Below are 13,598 nucleotides of genomic sequence, written 5' to 3'. Positions count from 1 at the left end.
CAATGCAATGTTCTGAAATAGTCTATTATGTTTTAAAAAATACTAAGTACAACACAGCCAGTTTAAAATTTAATTTCCTAAGAGCTAAGCCTATCTTATGTCAGCAAAACAATGAGGGAAAGTTTTAACTTGACAATAATAGAGTTGTCTTTCACAAGACTGTAATTTATTTCACTCATCCATCAAAACCTAGCTTTAATATTGCAATTCACAGACGAACTACATGGAAATAGCGGTGGTTTATGTTACCACCCTTAAACAAGGAAGGAAAAAAAAAACTACAGGAAGAGATCTTTCCTTGCCCTTGCCCCAAAGCAAGACGCAATACATACAAAGGACAGAAAAATCTTACACAACACTCCAGATCAATGGATAAAGAAACTCTTTGCAGTGACAGAGCAAAATTTTGCTTACATGCTTTCAAATTACTAAATTAAGAGTACCAGAGCAAGTGGCTGAAGAACAGACTATATAGCACATATCGCCAGAATTTTAAGGACTCCACTTGCACTTTTGAAAAGAAAAAATTCTTGCAGCTTTAAAATTTAAAGCATTAGCAAGCATGTAACAAACACTTTGCTCACAGTGTGATGAGGACTGTGAGCCTCTCTCCATTAATTTTGTTTCAAAGGTGACAGAAAAAGAATTTACTTTGGCCTTGTGGCTTTTGCCACAAGCTAAAAATCAGGTTCAGACAGACAGATGAATCCTGTAAAACTTAGGGCTGAAGATAAAACCATCACACAATCTTGATTTTCTAGGCAAAGATTATTCCTATCAGTCCCTGTAAGGGTATACAAAAGTTTGCTCACATAACTTGAAACAGTAGGATGTGAAGAAGCATAGCCAAAGCTTTTCTTGAATAGCAAGAGGTTCTGCATATTTCAGCTCAGTCACTTTCCACGCTTGCACAGAAAAAGTTCAAGTAGTTGTGGTACTGTGCAAATATATACAAGTCTGTTTTCTCTTGCCTGAAATCTCACACAGGGACTATTAACACTCAGCAAGATGGGAGAACCACACAGATTGCAACAACAGCAGCAGACAAAAGACGAGAAACTAAATGCACTTCCTGATGTGTAAGATTACACTAATATCCCATGTCAAAATCCTGATCTGGTAATTTCAGAATACTGCCACAAGGAACCTTCTCAGTCATCTTTTTCTATTCCTTTACCATCGGTATTCTGAGTATTTAAAATACAAAAAGGTTGTATAGAGCAGGGAAATTAACTCCTAGCCAGATAAAAAAACCATGAACTCTATAATTCATCTTCTGTACATTTGAGTCCTGTCTGCTGTAAGGATTAAAAGAATTATGACCCAAAAAAACTGATTTGTAATAAAATTTGGTGTTACAAGATACCAGTAACACCTTCTTTCTGAAGATTTTCTTCCATTAAGCTCAGAAGATGTGCCAAGCATGTGATGTGTCCCAACACTACTGACTGGTATTACTGCAAGTTCTCTTCAGCATCCTCTGCATTATCAAATAATTATTTATCTTCTATGTTCTCCTCTATTAGAACTTATACAAGTACGGATGTATGCTTAGATTTGCTAAAGACCTTACATAATATATGACATCAACAAGCCAAAACTTTTCTTGTTTGCCAGTTTCTTACAGATTTATTCAGATTATGCAGAAAAAACTGCATTTAACACCTTTTATTACAATTGTGCTGTAAGAAAGACTAGGATGGGAGCTGCTTAAGGAACCAGGCAAGCAGCTGTGCTTAAGCTGCTGTGCGAGCAAAGGGACCTATGATTTCATATTGGATATAAAAAGGAGGAGAATCACCAGAACATTCTGCAGAGTACCTTGATTCCCTGCAACACTGATGCTAATTTTTTTTTCAATGAGTGAGCTTTCAGATTTCCAACTGTCTTTGGTTTTGCTCACATTACAAACATTGTCTCACTGTCATTCACAGGGGAAGAGCAAAACAACATAAAATACCTAATTATACCTGTGTAAATTTTGTTTAATGCCTATAGACAATGTTACAATCAAGTTAATTTCATTGGGAATGTAAACTCCCTCTGTTTTTCTACAGAGATGAACAAGACATACTGATAGGTTAAAAGTTCATTCAATTTACATAAACAAAGAATTGCTTCATAGCAATAGGACCTGGAAGAGAGTTTAACCTAATTTTACATATTACAGACAGGAATCTCTGGGTCACATTTCAAAAACTGAAAAGTTATCTGTATTAATATTTGATTCTCAACCCAAAACAATATAGAATTCTCTACGTCTGAGGCACAAAGAAAATATATTTAAAATTAAAATACTAGCTGAAAAGACAAAATTTGGCAAGTGAACAATACTACAGTGTATTAAAATGTGCATGCTGTATAGAAATAACTTATTTACTAATAGTGCAGAGTTCAAATCTTTTGAAAAAAGCACTTTTCAAAGAAAAATGTTAAGGGTCATTAAGTTTGAAGTACAGTCTCAAATAAAAGTCTCCGTCGGTCCAGTATGTGGTACAGCCCTTAAGAAACCATCCCAAGACTAAGGGAGATAGAAGAGAGAAATCCATGCCCAACTGCTGTTCTAAAGCTTGTTTCAAATGAAGTTGCCTACAAAGAAAAGTAAAAGTTAAGTCATGAACTGAACTTTGGTGGGAACCACTCAGGTGAGTTAAAGGGGCTTTTCTAATCAGACATTCAATGACTACTTACAGATGTTCAATACAATTTTAAGACTTAATCTTAATTAGTAAAGCTCACTTGAATAGCACCCACTGCACCAACAGAAAAGTATGAAACCAGAAAACATTACAGGAATCCTCTTCAACCACACTACTTTTTTGCCCAGGATGCTTTTATGTATCACAGTTATGACCTGAATAGTAGTAGTAGTGGAATCGTCTGTAGTTAAGACAGAGGTAAAGTGGCAAAATAAAATCTAACAAGGCACAACAGTCTGCTAAGAATTACAAGGCTATTTGTTCATGTACATGACGAAGAAAGACCAATACACGTGTTAACCTGGTGTTATCATCACTAAGGAAGATCAATGTTTGCAGCAGGAAAAAAAATTACTCTTTTTGTTTGTGACAGTGAAATTCCAACCCTTTGGCATCAATATTTTTGTCTCCATGAACCATCCGGAGTCTTCGCACTTCCTACCACAAATGAGGTAAGCACATCAATACACAGCAAAAATAAGAAGCACTTAGGTGAAGCTTTCCTGAGAACAAGTTTTCCCTAAAACTCAACAGCAGAGCTGCACATATGGAACAGGGGAAAAAAATTATCAATTATAAGACCGTAAATAAAACTACCAATGGCTTTAGACCTACAGGAAATGAAGTTAACCTTTAGAAACACATAAAAAACACTTAATCCTTGGCTTTTTTTAACAGAAATCACATAAAATGGCAGACAAAGATAAACCAGTTAACAATCCTCATCAATGTCTGCACAAAGAAATGGAGTCTCTATAGTCTGGCACAAAAGCTTCTCCTCACCAAGCAGCATAATACAGTTCCATCACAAAGAAACAACAGCCAAATTTTTTTCAAGGACATGTATTTCTTCCCTTCTGCTTTAGAACAAAAACAATGCCCAACTGTTAGGTTTATGAACATCACCAGGCCTCAAGCTCAAACTGAAAGACTGCAGTCAGCAGACACTTCTGCTAAAGTTCGGCTAAACTGGCAAAACAATGCTGTAAACAGACTCTCCTCTCTCCTAAAAACAGGGATCAATGCAAAGATCAACGAACACAAAAATAACTAACTGAATGCTAAATTTAACTTTCAGGATCACGTATTTTTGCCATCTTCACCCTGCACAGGTCCAATGTAAGATATCTAATAAAACAAGAGAAAGACATATTGCTACTAATATGTCACTACATCCATCTATGCCTAAATGCTTAAACATCTAAATGCTTACAGTCACTGCATTAACTATATAACTCATTCATAAGCTTTCCTCTAAAACAGTGACTGTTATTTATTTATTTGTACTCTCTGATCTTCTGGTGCTGTCCAGAACACTTAACATCAGTCCTGACCACTTGACTCCCTTCTAACATTCTCTTCTAAGGCTCCATATTAAAATGTGGTTTTTATGATAATACAGTAATTACACTAAAATACAGTAAATACACTAAAGATTGAATGGTGTGATTTTAGTGGCTAATAAACCTGTTTTAACTATTAAACATTTCATTTTTGAGAATGTGTTTCCTTGTTTTGGGGCCTTACAATGGCTTCTTTAAAATAAAGCTGGGCTCTCCATTTCAAATGGCAAAAACTAGTCATAAAACAGCGGCTGCTAGCCCCTCAGCTGGTCCTCAGTGAACAGAGGACATGCAACTGCCAGGGGAGTAACAGAACATAACAAAAACAAGGCAAAACATTAAATTATTTCACTGTCTATCAGTGCATTTTTTCTAAGTAGCTCCACAAGTCTCCATTACATAGTCTTTTACAGTACTGCCATTCCAAGAGTTTAACACTTTGCTTGCATTAGTTGGGTTCCTTGGGTCTTGTACATGCTTCCTTAGAAAGCTCTGAAAGCCACATAAAGAAAAAAGATATCTGTGCAGTTTTGCGATTTGCTTTGTAATGGCAAACTGTATTATAAGAAAGAGTGCAAAGAAGTGTGATTTGGTGATTCCAAGCTGTATGTTCTTCAATGCAAAGAGAAGGCAACCCCGAGTTTAGTATCTGGGATAACTGGAAATCAACATGCACAGGAAGACAGCCTTCCTGAAAACATGGAACCACACTTAAACCATCTGTAGAGTATAACTCAGGTGTGTACGCAGTCCTTCTGTTTGTGTACGACTCTCAGTGACATGAAAAAAACATTCATAAGCAGCAGTACCAAGTTCCAGTTATTATACATAGTACCAAGAAGGCATATTAGAAAACTTTGTTTTTAAATCATTCTTATTGAGCTCAAAGGATGACAGCTGTGTATTTGAAGGATAAAAGAACATGCTTGAGTGTCAATTAATCAATCTGACAAGTACTAAGTTTCATTTTCAAGCTTCCTGAAATGCAGCTACAATGTTTTCACAAGTCTTCATCCCACAGGCAGTACTGAACCCCCCTCACTCTTTAGTGGATGGACCTTTTGCACTTTTGTTTGGTTGGATGAAGAAAAGACAACAAAGCGTCTCAAGTTTGTTGCACAACTGCACACCTAATTCAGTCTTTAGTAAGAGTGCTTCCTATGTGCTGCAATTTGTTTGATTCTAACCATTCTGTACTTCTTCTTCTATCATGAAAGAAACACTGGTCTACGAGCTCTTCCACCACATCCGACGGGAAAAATCAACAGGAATGGCACAACCTACAACCTTTTTTTTTTTTTTTAATCCTGATGTACTAGCAGTTAACATACTAAAGTGATAAATGCACATAGTGTATAAAGAGCTAATTTCCATAAGACAGCTCACAATCACTGCAAGAAGTTAGGGCCAGCAGAATGTGGCCTCATATCAGCAACAAATTTAACTGTTACTGGAAATCTGTCTTGAATGGATGGCTGGATGTTTAGACAACGTGCAGATAATGGAAGCAGCACTCCAGAAGTGTACTGAGATTCAGCTTCTTATTATAACTACTGCTAAGTATTTTTACTATTAACAGAATCAGCTGAGATGCCACACACCTATAACAAGAGTTTCAGAAATACTAACATGACACAGTAAAGGCCAAAAATATCAATCATCCAAATGTCATTCAATTAAGTAGTTAAATAACTTATTATGGCTTTGTACCGTTGAAAATGTTTATGGTGGATTACCTGTCAAAATATGTGGTAAAAAACATTACAGAAAATCTTCCTTTATAGACAGTTCACGAAGACGTGTGTAGACTGAAACTGAATCAGAAATTACATTTCAAAAATTCTTAAAACCCCCCACAGTCCAACCTTAACAGTGCCACCTGCTTCTGGAAATTTTAACAGGTAGATGGAATGTTTTAAAGCATCATCTTCCTTTTACATTCATGAAAATCCAGACCAGTTAAAGGTTTTAGAAAGTATTTTATTGTTAGATTGTTTACTATACTTACAACATGATAAAAATATTTATGATGCAGTTGTAATAGCAAAGGCATGATTGTTTCCTGGCAAGAAAGAGAGCATCATCCTGTTTTCCATGTAAATAATGGACCTCCATTAATGCTAGAGCAACTCCAAATAGCAAAAAAATGACATGCTAGATTTTTTAATTATTGCAGTCTTGAACCCTTTTCCCTCACTGCACTGTAATGTGTATTTGTAAAATTTCAAAATAATTTCTGACAGATTACTAGTTTTAGGGTTCACAGGACCTAAGCTGTAAATTAGATAATACGCTATCACAGAAAACACAGCTTGGAGGAAGAGGAAGTAATAAAAGAAAAAGAAAACTGTTTTAAAGTCAACAACTTCTTCATCACTTCTTCAACTACTTAAACACAAACCAAACAAGGTCTTCAGATCTTTTTACTGCAGTGAGATATGAGAGCATCAACGTCCTACAGCCTAGAGTGACATCTATCAATACATTTAAAAAATGAGCGCTTTTTCCCCACCTGAAACAGATTTTTCTACTTCCTAGCAAAAAAGTAGAAGTTTTCTGAGTGATCATGGACTCAGCTTCTTCCTCCAATAGAGCTGCATTTTCACCAGGGTTCAAATAGTGCTACATCATTACAAAAAGACACTAATCACAGCACATCATTATTTGATGTGGAAACGAAATTAAGACTCTACGTGCTCTATTTAGCTACTGTAGTTCTTGAGGAACTAGGTCTTGATGGATGACAAAGCTTTTTGGTTTAGTCTCAAACAGTTCACTGACCTGGTGGTCTTCACTGCTTCCTTAGCTTCAGCGACTCAGGTTCCATGAATAAGAATTAAGTAAGAGTAAAAAAAACACTTTTATTTTAAATAGATATCTATCATCATATGTATAATAATCCACTGCATCTCATTTAAGCACCAAAGTTACGTTGGCTTATGGAGCACAACAGGGAGCTCAGGCAATAAAAATAATTTATCAGATAAAAATAAAGAATTGCCTCTTCTAGAGGCTCTAGAACTGCCTTGACAGACAGGACAACATTCACATTCTTTGTGCTGCAAGAAGGCATATCAGCTTGCTCAAGAAGTCAGTCAACTTCTCGGTGTAAACTCAGTAATGCATACCCATTGCTCCAACACAACACACGCTGGAATTACTTGGTTTCCCGAAGCATACAGTCATGAATATATCCACAGTCGGAGTGCTCCGTACATGCCTAATCCTAGCCTTGGACAACAGCCTACTGTTATCCCCTAGCGCTCTGCAACAAATATTAAGTAGCAGCAGCTTTTCCCTTCAAGCTAGTAATTGATTATTACAGAGGCAAGTAGTCCCACACCAAATTCAGCCACTTCTGATAGAAGACTTCTCTTGGCCCCTTCGCCTCTATAAACCTTTTGGACAAGAGATGCAGTGCACTGCTAAAGTCAGATGCAAATCATCAGCAACGTGAACACCTATATAATCATAATCCCTCCACTGCCTGCTCTGCTATTCTAATATGCAAGATATAAACTTAATGTGGCCAATACAAGATATTTACTCTTACTCTTCACTTGTGACAGGAAACTTGAAATCTCACACACGCAAGCTGAATCATCTAAGCTGCTGATGCAATGCCTACCTACTTATTGATTTACACAAATCAATTTAAACAAATTAAGTTTATCCATTAATGTTCTACTTTGAGAGAAGTGATGTTTTTATTATATCAGGCCAGAGAAGTGCCATATGCCCTTCAGTGCAATTTTGCCATTATCTAACACTAGATGAATCTTTTGGCTCAATTCTGTTATTATCTACGAGGCACGCTGCAGAATTGATCACTTGACCCTATGCCCCTCTGCTTGCTTTTAAATGACTCTTTTCTTCAGTCACTTCCCCCCACCACACCCCAACTTCTAAACATTACTGTGAACATACAGGTGAGCTCAGAGTGACATGCTGCCAGCAGCTACCGTTGCTGATCGATCAAAATACAGAAAGGCAAAACTATGGCTAATGAAGGCAGCAAGCAGGAGTAGCTCTGGCACCAGAAAGAATCAGTTTATGGAAGGTAGGGAGACAGACCTACAGGACACTGACAAGTTTGTTCTTTCTGGCTTCTTTTCTTGCATTCTTGGGAAAACTCTGCACTAGGTAAAAAGCTGGCTGCACAGCCGAGCCCAAAGGTGGTGGAGGATGGAGTTACATCCCGCTGGCAGCCGGTCACAAGGGGTGTTCCCCAGGGCTCAGCGCTGGGCCAGGCCTGTTCAGTGTCTTTATCAATGACCTGGGGGGGGATCGAGCGCACCCCCAGTCAGTTTGCGGACAGCACCAGGTTGGGTGGGAGTGTGGATCTGCTGGAGGGCAGGAGGCTCTGCAGAGGGATCTGGGCAGGCTGGACTGATGGGCCGAGGCCAGTGGTGTGAGGGTCTACAGGTCTCAGTGCCGGGTCCTGCGCTGGGGTCCCACCAGCCCCACCAGCGCTACGGGCTGGAACTGCCCGGTGGGAAAGGGCCTGGGGGGGCTGGTGGGCAGCCGCTGAACAGGAGCCAGCGGTGTGCCCAGGTGGCCAACAGCACCCTGGCTGGTATCCAAACCAGTGTGGCCAGCAGGACCAGGGCCGTGATTGTCCCCCTGCTGCACCTCGAATCCCGTGTCTGGGTTTGGGCCCCTCACTACAAGAGGGACTGGAGGTGCTGGAGCGTGTCCAGGGACGGGCAGCGGGGCTGGTGAAGGGTCTGGAGCACAAGTCTTGTGAGGAGCAGCTGAGGGCTTTTTTGGCCTGGGGAAAAGGAGGCTGAGGGGAGACCTTATCACTCTCTACAGCCCCCTGAAAGGAAGGAAGCTGTAGCCAGGTGGATGTCGGGCTTTTCTCCCAGGTAACAAGCAATAGAACAAGAGGAAACAGCCCCAAATTGCACCAGGGGAGGCTTACGCTGGCTATTAGGAAAAATTTCTTTACTGAATGGTCAGTCAAGCATTGGAACAGGCTGCCCAAGGAAGCAGTGGAATCACTATCCCTGGAAGTGTTTAAAAAACGTATAGGTGTGGTGCTATGGACATGGTTTAGTTGGACTTTACGATCTTAGAGGTTTTTCCAAACTAACCGATTCTATGAAAAGGACAGAGGAGAAAACAGACACAGAACCATATATGTCATAGGGAACAGCTCCTTCCACAGCTATGCTCTGGCTTTTTCACTGCCTTTATTTCTGCACAGAGAAGGGGATAAACGTAAGAAATTAAACTCTGAGGATGAGTAAGAATGCCGGGAAGCTAACCATACACTCTGGACTCTGGTTCACCATATTAGAAGCTTTACAGGCTAGAATCTTCTTATTAGAAAAACCACCCACTTCTTTTTTGTTCTCTCCCTGTCATGAGAAAAAGAGCTAGATAGCAACAAAGAAAGAGATGAGAAAAGGAAGTCGGAGGTCTACAAACAGTAACCGAGTTCTTTTAATGGTAAGTCACATCAACAGCTCATAATTTAGGAGTCTTTACCAATGTCTTCCTTAAGACTTTCTTTAGTTCCCTTAACGAAACGAGCACGGGACAGAACTGCCCTAATATCAGCCCTAAACAGCAACAATATCCCAAAACAGGTAACTAGAACTATTTATGTGAACAGACGGTTCCTGATCTTCTAGAAGTCAGTAGCACTCCGTCCCTCTTTCAATAAGAGGGAGCAACGATACTTACAAAACACGTTTGGTTATGTTTAATTTATATCTGCTTTTACAGAATCTGTAACATGAATAATAAAAATTATACTTTATTGCATTGCTAGCGATACATCCATTTGGTTCTGCTTATTTGCTTGAATTTTGGAAGTAAGCTTCCATCTTCTTCTGATTCAGTTTCATCCCAGCTTGTAGGTTTTGATATGAAGTTAGAAGAAACAGCTTTGAGTGTTGTGAGCTGTTAACCATAGGGTCCATGGCTGGGGGAGCAGAACAGGAGCTGCAACAGAGCTCTGATCAGCAGCCTGAGAGACAGAGGTGTACAGAAAGCTCAGAAGCAAGGTGTCAGCTGAACTCCAAAAGCTTGCTTCTTCACCTATCAAACAAAAGGGAAGACTCATAGTAGAAATAACCAAACACCAAACTGTTATGCAGTCTACATACAGGGCTCATCGCAATAGAGGTACTGCCTTTAATAGCACTGACGGCGACTAGAGGAAAAAGAAAACACAAGAGGTAACACTTACTATATTTGAAGGATAGAAGTTCTGATCAGGAAAAAAATAAAAGATCTCTTGAATTTCCAGGCTTGCCACGCAGCAAGGAAAGCATGGTAACAGCTTCTTTGCAGCTGTGAAGGCAAAATAAATCTGACTAGCACTCTGGGGTTTGGACAGTTTCTCCCTGCTGGTCACTGACTGCTTTCCAAAAAAGCGAACAGGGTGAGAAGTCAGTGGAAAAGATCCTTTGCCATTTCTTGCCAAAAAAAACCCCCAATCAAATACAACCAACAACGTGAAAGGGGGGATAAACTTTCTAACCTAATGTTTGGAAGTAGTCTTGGACAGATTTGCACGATGTCCTGAATACAGGGAGTAGAAATATCCACACAAGCATAATGTTACAAAACCCTCTGTCGTATGACACACCCAACTGTGGTAATGCAATCCCTGAAATTGTAAAAAGACAAGTATTAAACAGTAGTGGAGAAATAACCTTGTCTGTGAACACACTACTGCAGGCTGCTGCCAGAATACTACATCTTTTTGGTGCACACAGTCCAAGAACTATTGGGGGGAAAGCGCAAGCGCTAGAAGCAAAAGAACTCAGTGTCTCTGTTCCAACTGAAGTTAGATTTTACATTTCAAATACTTATACATGGAAAAGATACCAGATAGTAGAAAACTTTTACTGTCTGTGCTAGCATAGGCATATTCCACAGCTGAAAGTTGGACATTAGACAAAACAAGCCTTGAAGTAAGATGCGGTTTAGTTTCCTAACTGCAGGAATAATTAAACATTGGCAGAGCTTTCCGAAGAGGTGACAGACATGCCATGATCTAAGGCTAGGATAAGATCAATTTCTCAGAGAAATGTTTTGATTTATCTTTCAGGAAAGCTCCTGCACATGCGGGGAAATTATACTGGATAATCACAGTAATCCGTTTTGGCTTTGGCACGTACAGATCTACAAAGTTTCAGACACGCGGAGAGAAAGGAGTACTTCTGCTACTCTCAGAAAGTTTGCAGCACTACAGTTCCAAATGTCCCTAATAGCTAAATGACTTGATTGTCAGTCAGTTACCTTACTAGCTCAGAAAATACTTTCTATCCAATGCAGAAATGACAAAATGTACTGCCTGGGGAACACGCAAGACCTCCCTTCTTCAGGCACCTCAAAATTTACACCTGGAGATAGTCTACTGCACTGACTGCCCTACAGAAAGGGCTCCCCCAGCACAAAACTAACCTGGACTAAGGAGGTTTTTCATTCTTCTCTGTTACATATGCAGCTTGCCTGTTGGCTTCAGCTGAACATTTCCCATACAACAAACATACATGCAGCAGGGGAGCCTCCAGGTTTAGCAATATTTCAGTCCAACTCTGCAGCAGCCAAGTTAAAATTACATGAGACAAAGGGTGCATCTAATCCAAAATCCTGCCTCTGCAACTTGCAAGTCCCTCTACCAGCCCCTCAAACCGCTTGCTGAGATTCTGCTACTGTTGTCCCTTTCATCTCTTTCTCACAAAGCCATGGAACCTGCTCATAAATCCCCTCCTAGCCCTGGTCATCCATAGCAAGAGGAGAGAGAAGCTTGACAGAAACGAAGGTAAAATGGTGACAAGCATGGGATCTGTTTCTGTTCCCTCACCCTGTCATATCTCCCAGCAAAGTACCACTGGGCAGCACCCACCAGTTCCCTAAATGCCTTTAGAGCAAAGAACACTGTTCAGGGATACTTGGTGCCCTCTATTTTTACTTTTTTGAGCTTCAACCTCCAACCCCCTAGACCTGCCACAAAACTTCAGCTTTCCTCGCATCTGTTTACTACCCCCTCTGCTTTCAGAGGAAGACAGGATTTAGATTTGTTAGGGACAGGCTAACACCCAACTCCTTATGGAAAAAAAAAAAATTATAAAACCAGCAACACATTCTCTATGGACAAGTAAAGGGAAGTATCATGAATTTGCCACATTCTAATGTTCACCTAGATTATAGTTAATTTCAGCTGTCTTCCTTAGGTGGATGCAGTCTGCCTGTTTCATAACCTTCACTAGATACCTCCTCCTCCAAATCCTTTTTGAATCCATTACACCCCTTGGCAAAAAAAAAAAAATCGTACATGAGTTACTTTCTGCATGAAGATCTGCCTCTTTTTAAGCCTGACTCCTAGCTTAATACCAAAGGAAACAGCCTGCTGCTGTTCGCTATCTACCCGCCACACACCAGCTACGGTCTTGTATACTTCCATCACAAGCCCCTTAAGTCATATCTTCCAGACACTGAAGAATCCTTTATGTGAGAATTCTGACATCTACTTGAAGTGGAAAATGCTAATTAAAACCCAACAAACATGGGAAAGATCCATGTGAAATCTTTCACAATAAATACAATGTCTCAGACTGACTGTGTATGCATGATATGAAAACAATCTAATCCTTATAATATACCTCTGGATGAGGGTGACTGTCATTCATAAGCAATGACAACTTTCACCCCAACTTTCCATTTTTCTCCTTCAGTGCGGGCAGCAAACATACGATGATTAAGCAGATACTTTATGGAAATGCAAGTGGGTTGTGTTTGACAAAGACGCCCTCACCCAATGAAACTGAACTGTCACAGGATAATAAGGACAATTCAACTATGAATTAATGATTAACAGATAGGAAATAAGAAGTTGAAGCAATTGGCCCTCTACCCAAAAAAGAAGAATCACCAGCAGAGTCCCACAAGGATCTGTTCTGGGATCAACACCTTCAACAATTTTAAAAAAATCTAGCAAAGAAGCTTAACATTTACATGACAGAGTTTGCTGACATGCTTAAAGTTACTCAAGGTTGTAAAAGCAATGGCCAAAGATCTGAAGATGACTACCTTAATCTTACTGTTTAAAGTGGGCTGTAAAATAGCAGGTAAGTTTAAATGTAGAGAAATGTGAAGTGATGCACAGCGTAAAAAAAACATCCTAAACTTATACACACAATGACAAATTCTCAACTAGCTATTACCACTTCAAAGAGTGACTGTGGAGTTATAATAGACATCTCCATGCAAGTACCAACTCAATGTCGTAAAGATAGTCAAGAAAAGGCAGGTAGAAGATTGAAGATGCTCTGTATAAGTTTACACGCTGAAATACTGCAGCCAGTCCTGCTTACCGTTCCCCAACCCTGTTCCTCTGGTTCCTGCATCGCTACCTCCAACTGGGAAAACACCTGCAAAAGGTGCAAAGAAAACAGCAAGGACAATGAAAAGGATAAGAGTCACCTCTTTCTAAAACACCTCTGGAAAAGTTACAAGCAAGGGATGGTAAATAAAAAGAAAAAGTTACCAACTCATAAGACACACAGAATAACACGGATTCTCTTTTTCAGTGCCT

General features: G+C 39.7%; 1 protein-coding gene across 10 annotated transcripts in view; it reads right to left on the bottom strand.

Moving 5' to 3' along the window:
* MAST2 (microtubule associated serine/threonine kinase 2) overlaps nt 1-13,598 on the bottom strand; it is a 194,347-nt gene that overhangs the window by 177,586 nt on the left and 3,163 nt on the right. For 8 of the 10 annotated variants that reach the window (XM_055724648.1, XM_055724655.1, XM_055724649.1 and 5 more), the window contains one exon: nt 13,378-13,434. The exons of the other annotated variants lie outside the window; for them this stretch is intronic. In XM_055724648.1, the coding sequence (XP_055580623.1) occupies nt 13,378-13,434 (57 nt within the window). The remainder of the gene's footprint in view (nt 1-13,377; nt 13,435-13,598) is intronic. 10 annotated transcript variants of the gene reach the window in all.

The sequence above is a fragment of the Falco cherrug genome, chromosome 12, assembly GCF_023634085.1.
Source record: "Falco cherrug isolate bFalChe1 chromosome 12, bFalChe1.pri, whole genome shotgun sequence".
Taxonomy (NCBI): domain Eukaryota; kingdom Metazoa; phylum Chordata; class Aves; order Falconiformes; family Falconidae; genus Falco; species Falco cherrug.
The sequence above is the reverse complement of the archived record's forward strand: the minus strand, read 5'-3'. Positions and strand labels throughout refer to the sequence as shown.